Source organism: Equus przewalskii, chromosome 4 (genome assembly GCF_037783145.1).
Source record: "Equus przewalskii isolate Varuska chromosome 4, EquPr2, whole genome shotgun sequence".
Lineage (NCBI taxonomy): Eukaryota > Metazoa > Chordata > Mammalia > Perissodactyla > Equidae > Equus > Equus przewalskii.
The window spans coordinates 47,018,070-47,037,514 of record NC_091834.1 but is presented as its reverse complement, the minus strand read 5'-3'; the positions used below and the strand labels follow the sequence as shown (position 1 = coordinate 47,037,514).

The 19,445-nt window shown below is 36.5% G+C and overlaps 1 protein-coding gene across 9 annotated transcripts in view; it reads left to right on the top strand.

Annotated features, from left to right (window-relative positions):
- Positions 1-19,445, top strand: part of DGKB (diacylglycerol kinase beta) — a 675,150-nt gene that overhangs the window by 644,036 nt on the left and 11,669 nt on the right. For all 9 annotated transcript variants that reach the window (XM_070615806.1, XM_070615803.1, XM_070615805.1 and 6 more), the window contains 2 exons: positions 2,625-2,745; positions 3,683-3,743. In XM_070615806.1, the coding sequence (XP_070471907.1) occupies positions 2,625-2,745; positions 3,683-3,743 (182 nt within the window). The remainder of the gene's footprint in view (positions 1-2,624; positions 2,746-3,682; positions 3,744-19,445) is intronic.

The window sequence follows — 19,445 nt, the reverse complement described above, 5'->3', positions numbered from 1 at the left end:
ATTCAAAATTATAGAGATAAACACTATCTTTGCCTGAAATCAATCAGGACCCTGATCTCAAAGACAGTATGTGAGAGGCACCAGTTGTATACAGACATTGCAAACTGTGCTGTATCAAAAAATGTAGAAGCATTAGGGGAGTAAATTTGTGCAGCACAAATGTGGAGTTTCTTTTCATTTTTTCTGAGTATCTAATTAGAAGGAATACGATATTTATTTACCTTTACCAGAGTTAGCAAATATTCCACAATTTCTGTACAATTCTTTGTGTTGGGCTGAACATGAAAGTTTGAAAGCCTACGTCTTCCAAATCCACAAGAAATGTCTTCATTACGGATTATTTATGGCAGAATTGATTGTCAAGGCATTTGTGCAGGGAGAAAAACAAAGACAAATTAAAAGAAAGAAAAAAAATCAGAAGGAGGGTGGTAGACAGTAGCAATATGGTGTGGGTGTAGACAATCCCTGTGATTTGTGGAAAAGTGAGGGCTCACAGATTAACTCTGTCGTGAGGAAGTGTCTAATTTCTTGCAGAATACTTCCCATCAACCAGATCATTACAAAAATTAGCATAAAATTTCACCTATTTACAAATCAGGCAGTGTGAAATATATAATACCAAATATGAACTTCAATCTTGTGGTTGTTGTTGTTGTTTTATAAATATCACCAGACACACATCTGGGGTTTTAGTGCTTGCCACAATGTAGTTTTCAGCTTGACATATATCTAAGAAATGCGTATATTAACACCCAGGCTATAGAGCCAAGCACATTTTAGTGCCGGCTACAGCTGAAAGAATATGTTTCTATTCCTTGTCCATCTGTTCTTGGCAACATAAATTTAAACTAGAAACACAGAATAAGTTTCATGAGAAATATGTCTAAATAGGGTTTAGAACAGCAAGGTGAATGCTCTAAGTTATTATGACTTGTTAACATTTGATTTTGTAGCTAGAAGGTTGTGTTTACTTAGAGAAATCTCAAAGCTACAGCTATAGCTTAAAGTTTAAAAACTGAGTTTTTTTAAATCAATTCACTTAAAAAAATACGGTGGCTTGGTCACACTTGCTGTTTTAAGGGCTTATATTAAATTTGCCGGTGATCATGAGCCTAACGAACTTTGAGATTTCAAAGTGCTTTTTGCCACGCACTTGAACTACACTGAGAATGTACCATTTACATCTCTGAAGGCCATGCTACGATAGACTGACTCATCAGTGGGTAATGAGTGTTTTCCATACAAAATGGAGTCCATACAAAACACATTTGCCTGTTTTTCCTCAAGTCTACCCTCAGTGATGAGCAACTATTGCATGGTTATCTTATATCATCATCATGCCCTCCCACTCTATGTCACAGCCCACAGCTTTTTCTGCTACTAAAATAATATTAAACTATTTATTCACATATAACCCGCATTTCTATAAATTTTTTTTTAAAGATTTTATTTTTTCATTTTTCTCCCCAAAGCCCCTGGGTACATAGTTGTATGTTCTTCGTTGTGGGTCCTTCTAGTTGTGGCATGTGGGACGCTGCCTCAGCGTGGTTTGATGAACAGTGCCATGTCCGCGCCCAGGCTTCGAACCAACGAAACACCGGGCCACCTGCGGTGGAGCGTGTGAACTTAACTACTCCGCCACGGGGCCAGCCCCCTGCATTTCTATAAATTTTTAAAGTCTCTTTTTCTCGTATGGCTGATCTATCACATGTAGCATAGTGGTTATGCATCAAAGTGGTTGGGTTCAGATTTTGCCTCTGTCACTTCTTAGGTAGGGAATATGAATAAAGTAGTTAATTTCTCTAATTTTCAGCTTCTCTGTCTGTAAACGGGAATCAGCATATTTATCTTAAATTGGTTTTGAGGGGGAGCAAATGAGATGATGTATAGAAAGTGATTAGTCCAATGCGAGGCACCTAGTAAACACTCAACAAACAATATCTATACTATTAGCCTCTTTCAACTGTCGTCTGTTAAAAAAATAAAGATTGCACTGTGCTAATTGTCTAGTCTACTCCCAAATAATATTTGGTAGCATAGTTCTTATCATCAGAAAAACATCTCAAGAAATTCATGTTCTTTCTTGAAATTCTGCTCAAAGTTACCTATGACTGTGGGCAAGTCACTCAATGATTTAGAGACTGAGTCGTCTTATCTTTAAACTGAGAAAGTCCATGATCTCTAAGGTCTTTTGTTCAAGTAATTTAACAAAATCATGTTTGACAGCACATCTTCATACTTTATTTGCAGTGTTGAAATGTGTATTTGCTGCCAAATGTCTGATGTGGGATGTATAAATGTTCCATATATACATGTGGAATTACATTAAGTTTGTTGATGTTAAAAACTACTGGTATATTTTTTGGCATTATTTGGCTCAGAATCCATTCTTCCCATTTTGTTTTAGAATAAGCTGACAGAAAATCTTTTTCCACAGCACCTCAAGGTTTACTTAAACTGAGAGTTTCAGAAGTAGGGCATCTTTTCATTTGCTTCCATCTCCAAGACAGAAAAGCTTTCTTTTTGAAGTAGCCTTTATTTTTCATCTCCGTAATATCTAATGGCATTCAATTGTGGGCATATGCATATGCACTGTAACTTACAAGACTTCTCTTTTCTTTCAGATTTGAGTGATCAGCTACTGGAGGTGGTTGGCTTGGAAGGAGCCATGGAGATGGGGCAAATATACACAGGACTGAAAAGTGCTGGACGGCGGCTGGCTCAATGCTCCTCTGTGGTCATCAGGTAGTTCTTTCTCTATAATTGAGAAAGGAATGTGACGTGGTGTGACTACCAAATAACTAAAAGTATGCAGGCCTCCAATAACGACATGTGCCTTGTTTTTGCCTCTTGTGATCAATGATGAATGCTGATATATTTCAAAATAATGAAAATTGGCAGACTTCACAAAATTTTAGTTAGCTATACTCGTCAGGTTCATTGAAATTTGATTCTTTCTTGTTGAGATCATAGACACAATTCTAACATAGAAATATCATCCTTTCTAATCTGGTTCACATTCAGTTTAATTTACCGAAGCATCGAAGCCTCTACTGGGCAAATTACCCAGTAAAAAAACTGTTGAAGCATCATTAACTTAAATTCTTTCATGCACTAAAGTGCACCATTGTTTCTATAAAATTAAATAAATAATAATTAGAAAGTAAGGTTTTATATGTGGATTAAATTTACAATTTTCCAAGAAACATTTTTTCCAAAATTTTACTTGTAGAATAAAAAGGACCCTAAGGTGAAACCATGGATTACAGCACAGATATAATTGATGTTATGTATGTGAAAGTACTGATACTGGGAAATCTAAGACATCAAACACTTTTTCTCCAGGTTTACGACATGGGTTTGCACGAAAACAAGGAGGCGCTTTTAACTGTAGGAATTCTGATTGTGTCATTAAACATAAACCCTACATTTTTCTTTTGGCATCTAGAATTTTTGTTTATATCATCACATTTACGAGGAAGCTTTTAACATTCCTATGACCAAGGTACTTTTTAGGATATTTATTAATAGTCCAGAGTTGAAGTCCCTTTCAAAAGAGATAAATTTAGAGCCTAGCTATTACCGTATTTGCCCTCTTTGGTCTCATCATCTTACACCTTACATATAGTCTGTTATATAAAGTATGTCAGTGTTATACTTAAAATGAAATATTTTCCCCCAGGACTAGCAAGTCTCTGCCAATGCAGATCGATGGGGAACCATGGATGCAGACCCCATGCACGGTGAGTACGAAGTAGTTGAAATGCTATGTCACTTTCATTTTTGCTTTCCAGATATCACATACACCTATAAGTAACTACTCACATACCCCTATAACTAACTATTCATGATATATAAGCTTTGGGCCTATCAGCAAGTACCTTTTTTGTCCCATTTATGTGACAGACCCATTGCATTCAGGTTTTCAGCAGTATATGTCCTTGGCAATGATTTAGCTTTTGAATGTTTGTGTTAGCCTAAGTCTAACCTGTAGATGCCATAGATTAATTATGAACTCTGGAACTAAACAAAACTGAAAAAGTTTCTCTTAACCTTTCTAGTACTCATTTCAGAACACCTTATGAGAAAATTATTTATGGGCCCTTCAAACATAACTCTTCCTGAATTTATTACCCATGTGCTTTTTTGCCTCCATTTCGGGATTCGAGGGCCTCCTTCCCTATAGACAGTTCCCTCTATAGTTGTTTTCTCCATAATGAGATGTTATTTTTCAGACATTTAGATCTGAAAAAGTTTTCATTTCCATTTGTATGGTGAATATTTTAACCACATTTCAAAAATATTCTAGGCACTGCTTTTGGCACTGAGAATAGAAGCATGATCAGTAATATAGAGCATAATCAATAACAGAACATGGACAATAATATAACATCCTTCAAGGAACTTACATTCTGATAACAGGAAACTAACTAAACATAAACAAACAGAAATATAATAAATATAACTTCAGATTACAAGAGTTATCAAAAAATAAGGCAAAATGATGAAGAGGAGCTAGCTGGAGCGTAGTGGCTACTGCTTTAGATAAGTGGATCTGGGATGCCTCTTTGAAAGAAGAGTCAAAAGCTCAGTGTGTTAAAGAAACAGGAAGGAGGATGGTGTGACCAAAGCTTCTAGAGCTAAGGGGAGAGCAGTGAGAGGTAAAGTAGAAAAGATGGGCAGGGGACAGATCAGGTAGAAAAAATTATGGTAGAGTAGCAGCTCTTTCTAACAGCAATAGGAAGCTATGCAAGGCTTTAAACATCATCTGAGTCACATGTTTAAAGTTCACTTGGCTGCTCTCTGAAGAATGGACTGTACTGAGTAGCAGCTGGGAGACAGGGTCTATCAGAGTACTCTGGGTTTGGGCAAGGACAGCTGCAGGGAGTGGATGAATTTGAGCTACGTTCTGGAGGTGAAACAGAAAGAATTTGCTAATGAGATCTCTTGGGGATGGAAGATGAGGTAAAGAGATGAATCAAAAATTAGCTCTTACCTGTGAATGGTGGTGCCATTTACTGCATAGTGAAGACTGAGAGGGAGACTGGTCTGGGAGCGACTGGGAAGTTCTTAATCTTAGATTAGCACAAGCATTGTGCTAAGTGCTTACGTTACATGTGAGTATTTAGTCAATGGTCACACAAACTTTCAATAATGGACATCACCATTTTGCAGATGGAGAAAACTGAGGCTTTGGGAGGTTAAATAATTTACTCAAAGTCAGGTTTGTAGCAGACGTGAAACTCAAACCCAGGACTCCCTGATTAAAACCCGTTCTCTTAACCCCTAGTTTAAACAACTTTAGGTACAGATTCCAAACAGCACAGCTTAACATGTAAGACGGACGTGTTCATTTTACCTTTCCAACGGTTTTATTCTGAAACTGTTGGCTTAGTCTTTGTGTACAGCACAGAAGTATGACTTTTTGTTGTTTGTTCTTGGCATGTTCCTTTTAGCTACCTGAACCCCAAGTTTGTGAAATCCATTATTTCTGTAATAATAATGTAAAACAAACTTGTCTAAAAATCTCTCTAGACTGGTTACTTTCTATGCCTTCTACTTTCTCTGTACTTGGTTCAAAATATCTTTTAAAAAATTCCTATTCCTCCCTTTACTAGCAGGTATACACTTGTGTTTTGTCCATTATTCTTCACTTTTCAAAAGACACTTTCAAATTCACGTTTATACTCACATGGATGTTAAAGTTGGTGTTGTTGTGAGTGGGGCTGCTGGTTAGGATGGTGGGGACAGTAATAGTGGTCATAATGGTGATGGTGATGATGGTGGTCATGACAGTGGTGGTGGAACTGGTGGAGGTGCTGGCAGTGAGTTGCAACGGTGGGGGTGATGGTGGTGGGAGTGGTGGTAGCTGTATTCTTGTATTTAATGAAAGATCACTTTTCACCACTCTGGCCCGCAAGACAATGAATGAAAGACAATGAACCCAAACACCTTCCATGAGTAGTCTGTATTCATTTGGGAGCAGGAGAGTTTAGTCCCTGTGCCATGTTTTACATCAAGACGTCTTAATGGCAATGATAATATCTAACAATTATTAAGCTTTTAGTTTGTGCCACGTATAGTTTGAGATGTTTGACCTGTTTTGGCACATTTAATTCTCACAAAACCCTATGATTAGCCTCATTTTATGGATGAAGCAACTGAGGCAGACAAAGGTTAAATAGGTTGCCTGATCCCACACAGGTGATAAGAGGCAGAGTAGAAGCTGAAAGCCAGGTAGCCCAGCTCCACCGTCTGTGCTCTTCATCACTGCTCCCCACTGTGGGTCTCAACCTGAAAAGGCCCAGGGCAACCTGGGGACCCCACCCTCCAGAGTGTGACCTTTGGTAAATTACTTACTGCCATTTTCCAGCTTTGATAGACAATAGTCTATGTCTATTAAAATCTAATTAGTGTTTTAGAATAATTTTAGCTTATTTCACACAAGCCCTTCTAATGATACTTTTGTTAACTTTAAATTAGTAACAAGACATACATTTCACCTATTAATTATCATGATTTATACCATTGTGAAATTAATAATAATTTTATATAATTTATATTTAATTTTCTTTCCTTGGAAACTCTCTTATTCATTTAAAACATTTATCACAGCCTCCAGTGGGCCACGAACTGTACTAGACTGCGGCTCATTATTGTTATTTCACATTCCGGCATACTCTACTTTTCCTAGAACAACATGGAGCTCTGAACTTTAAATTTCACTTTAACTAAAGAGAATATTTAGTATTCATAGCATTGGTATGGTTTAACTAGACAGTGTTCTTTGCTTCAGTTGAATAACACAATGTTTTTCTTACAGAGTATGAGAATTGGTAGAAAGTTAAAATTCTTTGCTGAATTTAAATATCCATAAGTTGATATTCAATTTATGAAGGAATGGCTCTAGATATAATTTTAGAGCACAGCAGAAGTTCTGTTTTTTTTTGTTTAAGTGGAATCTATAAAATGCAAAAGCAGGTGATAAATGGGTCTTGATTCTTAGATCAATTAGTACTTTTAAAAAATAATAAAAGTAATATAGTTCTGGAGATAGATGGTTGCACAACAATGTGTATGCATTTAACACCATTGAAGTGTATACTAAAAAATAGTTACAGTGGTAAATTTCAGGTTACGTGTATTTTACCAGGATTAAAAAAGTAATTGAAAAAAATTAAGGTCATCTGTACTTACAAATTTCACCAATCCTGAGTTCAAATATCCGGAAAAGCCAAAACCAAAGAGCTTAAAAGCAACTCTTTAAATATATACTTTGTAATTATTTTTATGACCTTTTCAACTATCTTACTGGAAAGTAGTCAACAGAAATTTGTTAAGTACTCCTGTGTTCACAGTTTTGTAATAGTCACAGAGTCAACAAAGAACGAATTTTAGCCATATAACTATTAGCTGTGTTAACAAGCATATCAAACTAAAGAGACAGTTAGTTCTAGAAAAGCTTATGTTGAAATAGTTTAAGAAGAGCCTTTCTGTAAGCTGGACTCCAGTGCCTGTCTTCTCATTTCTATCTTCTTCCTCCCCAGTCCTCCCTCCTGAGCGTGTTGAACACACTGACTCTATTGTCAATATTTTCCTATTACGGGGAGAAAAAAAGGGCAGCTTGGGGAGGAAGAGAGGGAGGAGAACGGCAAGATATGGGAGGTTATAGACTAGGTCAGATTTCATTTTATATTTGCACATCCAGTCCCTCTGCCCCCATTTATTACAAGTGATGGGTGCCTAGTAAAGATTTGTTAAGTGAGGAGTGACTATACAAAGTCCCAGGAGCCTCAAATTCAGAATAAGCAAAACGGACTCATCGTCTGCCTCCCTCCCTCTCCTTCCCGCCACCAAATACTGACTTCGTACATTCCCAAACTCTTGCTCTTCCCTTTATCATACTGAGTTAGTGAAACCATTATGTACCCAGTGTTTCCTAAGCTAGAAATCTGAGAGTCATCCCACACTTCTCTCCGTACCCTCAAATTCAATTAACATGCTCACTTCCTGATATGATACATTTCTGGAATCTTTTCCTTTCTTTCTATCCCTACTACCACTGTCATAGATTTGGCTCATTTCACTTCTCTCTCCCTCCTGGCAGTAATCACATCAATCTTTCTGCATCTCCATTTTCTTTCTTTTCCATGTAAATCTATTTTTCTAGAATGATCACTATAAAATACTAATCTCACCATGACACTCTTCTACTTAAAGTGATTTAAATTACCTTATATCTGATAAAATATTATTTGAATTAGACTTCCGATTTCATCAATATCTTCTCTTCTTTCTTTTTCCTCTTTTCATGCACTTCCCTCTTATCCAAATAAGCATTTCTCCTTCTTTAGTTGAGTAACACAGCTCATCTTTTGAGACTCATTTCGTGCTGCTCCTCTTCCATAAGTCCTTTCCTGAGCGTGGCCCCTCTCTCCACTTCTCTACTCCATCCCTGACCCCAACTAGTCTAAAAGCTTAGCCTGAGTGCTTCACAGCCTTATCAAAGCACTAAGCATGTAACTATGTTACGCTGAAATTATCAGCTTATCTGCCTAGCTCATTGGTAGAAATAAGCTTATTGAGGTCAGGCACCAGGATTTTGGTCATCTTTGTACCCCCAGAGCATAGCACTGTGCCTCACACATCATTAGCCTACCAATATCAAATGCGTTTTGAATTTGTGAATTTCTTAAATACTTCTTGGGGTAGTATAACAATTTTAAAAAAATGCTTTCTACTAAATCTTTTTCACTGAACATAATGTAGGTTGGCTAGCAATTCATTCACATATTTTTCATATATAAATACATGTAAAAGTTATTTTGAGTTATCTTTATTCATTACATTCTCAAAGCAAAGAATTTGAATGTATCAGAGAAGAAATACTTTTTCACCCTTAAAAGATTTAATCGCTCTGTTTCCTGGTATGATACAATTAAGCTTCTTTGGGCTACTTCCCTCTGCATTATCAATTATGTATTCATTTTACACATTATATAGGCTGCATTCTGTTCATACTTTGAAATATTAATAGCCATGTATTAGTTATTACTTGTGATACTTTTATGAAAAGCAATGCCAAAGAGGTTGTAATGCAATTATCACTCTAGGTGCTTCATCTCTGATTAAGATAGAAAGCATTCCTGAAACTTTCTTCCACGTGGTAGAGAATGGACAGGACATCATGAACAGATCATAAGCTAAATGGTGAAATGACCACAGGTAAAATACAAAGACTCATCAAAGTGACAGCCGAAGTCAAGGCAAATTCTGGAAAGCATTTACATGTGTTTTCGTCTCCCTTTGCCATTTTTATATACTTTCCTTAGTATAATACGTCTCATAACTCTGAAGCCACTTTGCCCAATATCAGCTTCCAATGTTAAATACCTTTAACATTCAACTCAGCGCTGATCTGGTAGTCAGTCTGTGCCTGCCAAGCCTGGTAGTCTTGCTGTCTCAGGTTGGATCCCTGGTATTCCTGGGGAAGATACCTGGCTGTTTAGTGCCCAAGAGCAACTGCCTCCTGCTGGCCCCACTTCCACTGTGTGGACCATTCTATAAGATGCTATATTTTGACTTGAATGCCACTTTTCTTCCCTGGCTCTAGCATCTACTTGACTCAGACCCTGGCTACTTGCCTAACCTTTGCTTGCACCCCCTCTTAGGAAGACCTGATCTTTTTCCCATTGCTCTAGACACTGTTAACTGGAGTTTAACTTCATTTTGACACTGTTTTCACAAAAAAACTATATCTAGCACAACTTTAAAACACAAACTCTTTAAAAAGAGCAACAGTGTTCTGGGGCCTATTAGATTTTTATTTATGTATTTGTTGTTGTAATTATTAAAAATAATCCTGATTTCAAACTGGTATTTAATTTTGAATCATTTGCCAGAATACAGGTTGATCTCAGGCCACTAAAAGAGAAAATACAAATTTCATAGGTTTAAAATTTTCTAGTCCCACAAATTTAGTGGTATCTAGATGAAGGCTGATTGAATTTTCAAGACATTTGGATGTCCTGGAGAGGTTTGGAGGAAACCATGGTAGCAGGGCCTAACATTTAGTGAGTGTCTACCATGTACCAGTTTCTGTTCTGTATGTTCATATTCATTATTTATTTAATCCTCAAAACAACCCTAAGAAGTCAATAGTTATTATAATTCCCATATCATAAATTAAAAAGAGTGAAGCGAATAAGTCAAGCAACTTGCCCCAGGTCGCACAGTAAGAGGTAGGGGAGGCTCGGGGGCTCTACTGCCTTTCTCTTCATTATGACACTTTGATGCCTCACTCAGTCACTCCTCGGGGCCTTAATGTTTCTCTAATGTTAGTGTCAGTTACAACTCTATCATTTAGAACAGAATTCAATTCTTCTTCAGCTGATTTACATTTTTTCTCTTTATTTAATACATTATTTTTCGCTTCCCAGTATTGCCAAAACTCTCCATCACATTGCTGCCAGAATTACAGCTGAAAAACCCAACTATGATCATCTTACGCCTTGATCTCAAAGTCCGATCCCTCCTCATTTTACACAAAATAAAGTTCAGAGTCTTTGTCTTGGCGTTCAATTATTCTCCCAAGTCTGCCATCAGCCTGCCATGCTTCATAGGGACCATGTTCCAGAGGCTCACTACTCATACTGCTGAATTTTGTACCTAAAATCCTAATTCTCTATTTTGTGGGTTAGAAAGAGACTCATTCTTCTGGCCTCCAAGCAGACTACCAGCAAATCTGTGGTTTCTTCCAGCAATTCTCTAGCATCCATGCTTTGCATTTCTTGCATCTAATCTTACCTATGGTTTATTCTTTTGATAGACTTATTTTTTTTCCCTTTACTCAGATTGCCTGAACTAATTATCCTATCCTGGTGGGATAGATATATTTTCCTAAGTTACTTCAAAATCTTTCTGGAAGCTGATGGGATATAAATACATATATACTAAATATAAAATAAAATCCCTTTCTTCAATGCCAAGCTTAGCAGCAATTTCCTCATGAAGACTTTTTAACTTTCCATCTGTCTGAAATATTTGCCTGATCCTTTGTACTCCTGTGACTCTCTGTTGCTATCTTCTTAATGCCATCCCGATGCATGGCCTTGTGCTTTGGTTGTACATGTTTGTGTCTGGTTCTTTTGACTTAATTGTAAACATTTTAAGATGCATCTTTAATTTCCCTTCATGCCTTGCATAGTGTCTTTTACATAATATGGTTTCTGATTAGAAATCCCCAGGCGTTTGAATCATTGCTCCGCAGTAAGTAATGCATCATTTTCCTCAGGCTGCTTTCAAGATTCTTTTCTTTGTCTTTAGTTTGCAGCAGTTTGATTTTGATGAGTCTGGGCATGGATTTCTTTGAGCTTATTCTGTTTTAGTTTCTCTGAGCTTCACGAATCTGTAAGTTTATGTCTTTTGCCAAATTGGGACGTTTTCAGTCATTATTTCTTCAAATATTGATTTAAGCATCACATTCTTTCTCCTTTCCTTCTGAAACTCTGATGACATGTTTTAGATACGTTACGTATTATCTCATAGATCTCTGAGTCTCTGTTATTTTTTTTTTCTTTCCTCTTTATTCTTTCTATTGTTGTTTTGGATAATATCTATTCATCTATATTCAAGTTTACTGACTTTTTCCTCTCTTATCTCCATCCTGTTCTTGAGCCCACCCAGTTAATTTCTTATTTCGGTCATTGTATTTTTTTAGTTGTAAAATTGCCAATTGGTTTCCTTTTTTAACATCCTCTATTTCTCAGCAGATAGTGTCCATCCTTCCTTTCATGTCAAGAGTGTCTGCCATTATTTCTTGGAACATGGTTATAGTAGCTGCTGTAAAACTCTTGTCTGATAATTCCGACACTTGGATCATCTCAGGATTTGCAGCATTGACTATCTTTTCCCCTGGAAGTTTTTGAGATTTTCCTGGATCATCCTATGTTGTGAAATTCTAGATTGCATTTTGCACATTTTAAATATCATGTTATGAGACTCTGTGTATTGTTTAATTCATGTGGGAACTGTTGATTTGTTGTTGTTGCTATTTTAGCAGGTAATTGGCCCAGTTGGGTTTGGGTCACAAATCCTGATCTGCTTCCTGTAAGTTGTGGTTCTAATGTCAGTTTAATTTTCAAAGTCTTTGCATTGTTATTCAGATTTATCCTAAGTGTATAAGATGCATAGGCCTGTCTGGAACCTTGGTGGTGGTCTAGTTCCTAAATCAGTTATCCGAGTTATCAGTGTGCTTTTTAAAGTCAAATCTATGGTCAGGGGTAAACTCAGGAGATCACACACAACTTTAAGGGATAGCTTTTTATGCCCCTCTCCTCTCCAGGATCTCACTGATGTTTTTTTAATCCCAGAGTTCTCATATTGCTTTTCTGGCTAGAAATCCAAGGCTTTAATTCCCTTGCTCTGCCATGCACTTCCTGATATAGCGTCTGCCTCCAGGGCCCTGTGGTAAGGAGATAGAGAGAAAGAAAAAGATCAGTAGGTATCCATCCATACTTTTGGGACCATCGTTTCGCTGGTCAGAAAGCAGGGCTTTCCTTCGTTGGAGTTGTAGGCACCTGCCACTGCTATGGAGCCAGGGAACTGTGATGGGAGGGGTTGGCGGGGAATGAAAGAAGGTATTTCTCCCACTCTCTCTGACCTGTAGGGCCCTTCTTTCCTACCCCTTGAATGAGAAAAACAGGGCTTTTCTTGGAGCTCTCCATCTGTGCTTGGTGTACAGTTCTAAGTTTGTGGGTGCCTATATAGATCCAGGCTAGGAAGTATGAGAGGGAAGAAAAAACAGAAACACCTCACTGGTTCAACAGCACCTTAGGCTCTGGTTTCCTTCCCCAAGCTACCTGCTAGCATTTGCTTTTCACCATCCTCCGCTGGCTGCCCGTGTATTCTGTGAGGGTTTGTAGGTGTCTTCAGGGAGGTGTACTCACTTTTTCTTGGCTAGAACGGAAAACACCACCACTCTCCTTAGATTGCATTTGTATATGGCTGTTTTGGGATCTGCCTGAATTGTCCCCATCAGTTTGGCATATTATTAGCCAGAAAGTGTTTATCTGCCAACTTGGAGATTTCACAGTATAGTCTCCATTTCCATATCTCTTACAAAAATACTAAAGAAGTCTGAGAAATGCCCTCAACTTTGAATCTTAACTCTTACTCACTTTGAGAAAACTTCATTTTTTCCCCCAATCTTGTGTCCTGCATTTAAGCAGTTGAGATAGCATCTACCAGTTGTTCAAGTAAAAGAGACAGTTGCTTGAGTGATAATAAGTGACCAAAAAGGCATAGTTTTTCTGCTCATTTATAAGGATAAAGTTAACTTTTAGATATTTCTTTAGGCCAGTAAGATGTGGATGACCACACGCAATATATGTTTTAGATTACTTTTCTATAGGCAAACATAGTTTAAGACTATTACGAACAAGTTATGGGAGGGGCTTTTAGACTGTGGAGGTGAGGTTAAGTGAATGTCCAAGGTCATGAAGCAAAGAGTTATAAGACTGGGACTGTTCCTAACTTGTTTTTCTACTCCCAAACCTGTCATCAGTTCATTAAGTTTGTTTGCCTAAGGATAAAAAGGTCAAGACAGGAGGAAATATGTCTCTGAAGCTTTCAGTAATGCATAGCATTGAGTAAAGGAGCACAAGTGTAACACAGGCAGCCAGGCAGTGAGTCTCCTTGGCACTTTGCCTTTCCCCTGCAACTCAAGGCCAGCCCTGGTGGTCTAGTGGTTGATTCAGTGCTCTCACTGTTGTTGTCCCGATTTGTTTCCTGGTCTAGGAACCACACCACCCATCTGTAGATTGTCATACGGTGGTGGCTGAGGTAATGCTGAAAGCTGTGCACTGGTATTTCAAATACCAGCAGGGTCACCCGTGGTGGACAGGCTCCGCAGAGCTTGATGACACTAACAACACAGCCGCTCTAAGCACAGTAAACCTAGCATAGGACACTTGCAGCTGAGAAGCAAAATAAGCTGCTTGGAGAAGAAATTGTTTTAATGGCCCTTTCAATCTACGAGTAAAATTGAATGCCATGAAAATCCTTTCTACTTTGGATACCATTTAAATGAGCATTTCACATAATATTGTATTAGAAAATATAATGGTGTCAAATGGATTGCTTTTTACCAGAGCTGATGTGCTTATCTCTCTCTTGATTAATAAAAATACAATACATATTTTTAAAGGCAAATTGTAGATAGAACTGCTTCCTAACAAGAAGCTACTAAAGCCTCAATATAAACAGTACATGGGAATATTTATGGGGAGGATGGGGTGAATTTGAGAAGTAGGAAAATAGCTTTACTTTGCTTGTCTTTATGGTAGGTGGATCTCCTTGTATCTACTACCTAAATTAACTGATCACGGACCTGGAACTGAAAACAGATTAGAAATTATACAGCCTTACTACTCTTTTATTATAGAATCTCAACCATTTTATTAAAACATCTGTATATCAGGTTTTTATTTGAAACCCACACTAGGTTTTAATAGTTTAAAAGTTAACTTTGAGCAAGCTGGCATCTACAACTGAAATAATCAACTTTTCTAGCACTTTAGCAGAAATTCAAGATAGTCTGAGGTTAAAAATATTTTTCACTCCTTGCAAGCAATGTTTTGTGGAACTTCCATAAGGAAGGAGGGAAAAACTCTCTTAGGAGGATTACTATGCAAAATACATATATCCAAATGCATAGGAAACAGGACTAAAAGCCAGAGTCCAAGGTCTTATATTTGTTGTATCAGTGACCTCTGGACTTCACAGAATTACTTAATCTTCTTGAAACTATTTCTTTATTCCTATAACCAGCTACCTAGAAATCACAAAGGAGTATTGAAGGTTTGTTGAAAATTACTGTATATCACATTTAGCAACATTAAGCAAGTTTTAGTTATTTTATGGTGTATATTATTGTTACATTTAATAATGAACCTGAATTTTCTTCTTTTTCATTGTTTAGATTAACTTCCCTGTTATCCTGAATCATACAGGAAAAAAACGTTAAACTCATTTATTTTATGATGGGACAAAAATTGACATCTTTTTGAGTTTTGGCCAAAGTGTTACAGAAAATGTAGCGTGGCTTTTATTGTTTTCCCATGATCATTTACAGATAAACTCATTTTGGTAAAGGACATCATTTCACCACAATATTTGCACATCTTTAATAATTAGCTGAAAAGAAAATTATATTAAAACTCATCCAGAATAAAACAGCACTGTGAAAGTTATCTGCAAGTTTACCCAACTCTTGAAACTCCCAAGGCCCTTGCTTTAAATTGATTAAATACTATTAAATAATATTTAATGCACCAGGTTGATTTCCTGGAAATTAGTCTTGTTTTGAAAATTTGATAAGAATATAATTTTCTCATTAAAAGTTATACAGCTATTGTAACTTGACACCGATTTTGTAGACGCACCATTTTTAAGGAATCTTAAGCTGCTCTAATGGCTTACTTTAGAAGAGGGAAAAAGCCAACAAGGGAACATTTGTATTTTTAGTGATGAAAGAAAAGAGTAATCCATAAATTATCAGTAGGAAATGCTTAACAGGTAAGTGTAGATAATGAATATTCTCCTGATGTTCCTAGAAATTGCACTTGCCTAATATTTAAATACAGAATAAGGATAAGTCTTAAAGAAGGAAATACCACTGTTTCTTATTTAATGAGTCTAAATGTGGAAATTTCGAGGAGTAGAAAATTAACAATCTTCTGCCATCTTGACATGTATTAGAATAAGCAGACTTCTGTTCTGGTGGGTGTTTTTTTAAGGCATAGTGGTAGTGAGACTCCAAAAGCAGTTAAATAAAACATAAACGGAAAGCATCCTTTTACCTAGGATTTCACTGGTAAATGCTTTTGCATAAATTTATGTTTCTAAAGCTTTTATTTTTTTCAAAGACTGGCACGTTAGTGTTTAGTTGGGCATTATTTTGTGTGTTCCCCTGTTACTTATGCATTAATTAGTTTTGTTTACCTGTGCATAATTTTTCCTAATTTCACAACAGTTGTTGTTTTTGTAATTGACAATGCAATTTACTGCATGTGTGGTTTCTGCCCCCCGAATGAGAATGTTAAGGTGTAAAGCACCGATCTCTTCATTTCAGATTGTTAAAAAAAAGGATTGGTTGTGACTAATTCCCAATTAATTTGCAGTGGTTACGGGGAACAGAACAATTGCACCTACTAATTAAAAATTAAAATATTCCAAAGTGTCATCTTTAGGTGTCTGTGGAATATATAATTTCCATTTTGGTTCGTTGCTGGGTCTGTAACACCCAAGAGTTTGACAGCTCTATTAATTTAAAGTCTCAGTAATACCTATTAGTGCAAAACATGAAAAAAAAATGCCATTAATCATTTATTTTAATTTTGCAGATCTGTCATTTTCTCAGTGTGTTTTAAAATTATGATGACACCATAATGTGCACAAATCGACCTGGATGAAGGGGAAACAGATCACACTACTTAGGAAACACACTGAAGTACATTATTAGAGCTTAATTAATGCCAAACTGATTAAATTTGATTGCATTTTACACAAAAGTATTTTAAAGAATTTTTTCTTACTATATTATACTTAAAAAGTTGTCTCAAACATGCTATGTTTATGATTAGACTTACCTTTGTATACTTCTTCTCTTTACTATATTCTACTTAAATACTGTGAAATAAACCTAAATGGCTCCTTTAGTCTCTATTTTGAAACCTGAAATAATCTAGTCATTAGTTTCAAGTTATAAGAGTTCATTTCATTTCAGGTAAAGGATAACAGTGTCTCATCTTCATATTCTTGATAGGAACTCCTAACCCAAATTGACACAATATCCAAAAACGTGAAAGGGCAAAAAGTGAAATGAGAAATATACCAAGTATGTAACATACCTTATGCATTTATATTAATGTGGTCCAGGACTGTTAAACATTCTAAAAGTGATAAAATTGTATGTACTTAACAGAATTTTGTCGTTAGTTTTCAAGAGCACCAATATTTATTTTATTTATAGTCACACCTGGTTCAAAACTGAATATATTTCTCTAGAATGGGTAGTTAGTTGTCTACCCATTTGATTTGATTCTTTTCCTTCCAGAGCAGTTAGAGGTCTCTTTGCTGGGGATAACAAACTATAAAGTCAAAAAGCTGGAGCCTGACTTTCCTCCCACATTTGCCTTGTGGTCATACCTTATCTACCTCTTCATTTCCTCTGATTTCATGTATTAAAATTAGAAAATGTGGCTAACGTATTCTAAGCTTTTCCTCAAAAGGCCACAAACTGTATTGTCAAAGGTTTTACAGAGTAAGCCTTCTTGTCCACTAACAGAAAACAGGGTCCAGTGTCTCATAGAGATATTCCCAGGATGGGTTACCAATTTCAAATAAAAACTCAAATTAAAAAAATTCTTAATAAAAATGCATTGAATAGAATTTAATAATTTATTGTTTTTATTTCCTGTTCTGAATATTATATGAATATTCAGGACATAGTTGCATATGTTTCATTTGAGGAGACAAAAAATTTAAAGAATTTTAGCATATTATATTGTTTTATCTACATGACAATCTCATGGGGTGAACAAAATAGATATTATTAAACATGATTTTCAAATCAATAAATACAAATTAAGAAGAGAATACAACTATTTCATCCAAGCCAAGAACATCAGTGATTCATTTCTTCATTCCTTCCCCAAATGTTTATTGAATTCCTTCTTTATGAAGATGCTGACATTTTTGTCCTAGAGTATTATAGTGGAGAGAAAGCAAAACAGGAAAGAAAATGATCTCCGAACTCAGTGCAAGTATACATTAGTCAAAGGGTCACACAAATATAAAATTTCAATAGTTATATAAGGTCTGTGAATGAAAGGTTTATGATGCTATAACTGTTATACTATGTACTGCGCTACTATGGTACTATGACAGGGTATAATAGAGGGATTTGAACTTGTCAGAGGAGATCTAAGAAGACTTTCAAAGGAACTCAAAATAGACCTGAGAACTAAAGGATGAGGAGCATATACCTAGGCATACAGGAAGAGGAGAGTGTCCTATGCAGAGGGAACAGCACCGGGTGGGAGGGAGCATCATGTGTACAGGGATCTGAGAGATGACGTGACAGATGTGGAACAGAAGGAAGAGAGCTGTGGGGTAAGGTGGATGATTCAGTAGGAATCAGAGCTGCATGACCTTGAAGCTCACAGGAAGGATTTTTAACTATAGTTTAAGAGTCATGTGGAACCAAAGAGAGTTTAACCAGAAGAGAGATGTGATCAAATTTGCATGGTGGTAAGATCGTTCTGGGTAGGGAATGGATTGGAAGGGAAGACAATAATGAGTTAGGAGACTTCTGCAATTGTTCAGGCCTTAGAGTGGTGATAGTAGAAAGACAAAAAAAAAGTCAAGAGATACAGAAAATGTTTGAGGGATAAAACTGATCAGACTTAGTAATAGATTGGTTATGAGCAGTAAGGAGAAGGTGCCAAGGATGACCCAGATTTCTACCTTAAACAACTGAATATATGATGGAACAACTCCGTGAAATAGGAGAATCTGGAAAATAATCAGGTTACTTCCTCTTTACTCCAATTTAATTCAACTAAATTATTCTGCCTAATCAATGTTCTAGGTACTTTTCAGGAATGTCAATTATCATTATACCATGTTGGCAATTTTTTATGGGTACCATGTCAAAATGTTTACTGGATTAGCATGAAATAGTTTAACATTGATGAGAAAGTCTTTCAGATCAGTGCCATGGTGTTCCAAATAGCCAAGGGTATACCTGAGTCTAGGAACTGGGTCATTAAAGAAGTTTCCTCTCACAATATAATAGTATAAGTTTGTTGGTTTCCCTGGGTTTAAAAAAAACCCCATACTTTCTGTGTGTTAGTAAATGTCCCACATAGATTTTTTTCTAGTCTTTCCTTTGGGTAGAGGGGGAGTCTGGCATGCAACTGGAATCCTACCAGGTGGTTCTGGTCTCCTCAGAGAGAAGGCAGATAGCGATAATATCCCATCTCCCAATGTCACCCAAGGAATCCAGAAAACCTTTTTCTCTCAACTAGGAAGGGAGTTAGCAAAATGTGCTTTCCACTCAACTAAGCATAATTACACTAAAAATAATAGGTAACATTTATTAAGCACATATACGATATGCATAGCCTCACTTGGTACTTGCAATGGTCCTATAAAGTAAGTGTATTATTATTCCTTTAATAAATAGACACCAAGGCCCAAAAGTGTGAGGTCTTTTGGCCAGTGGCCAAACTGGGACTCAAACCCTTGCTTAGTGACTCTAATCCATGATTTTCACCACTATGCTATGTGAAAAGACCACACAAGAAAGAGTATATAAAATATTATTCATTAAGAAAGGTAGAATCACAAGTTATGAATATTGTGAATATTCTCTGGTTGTA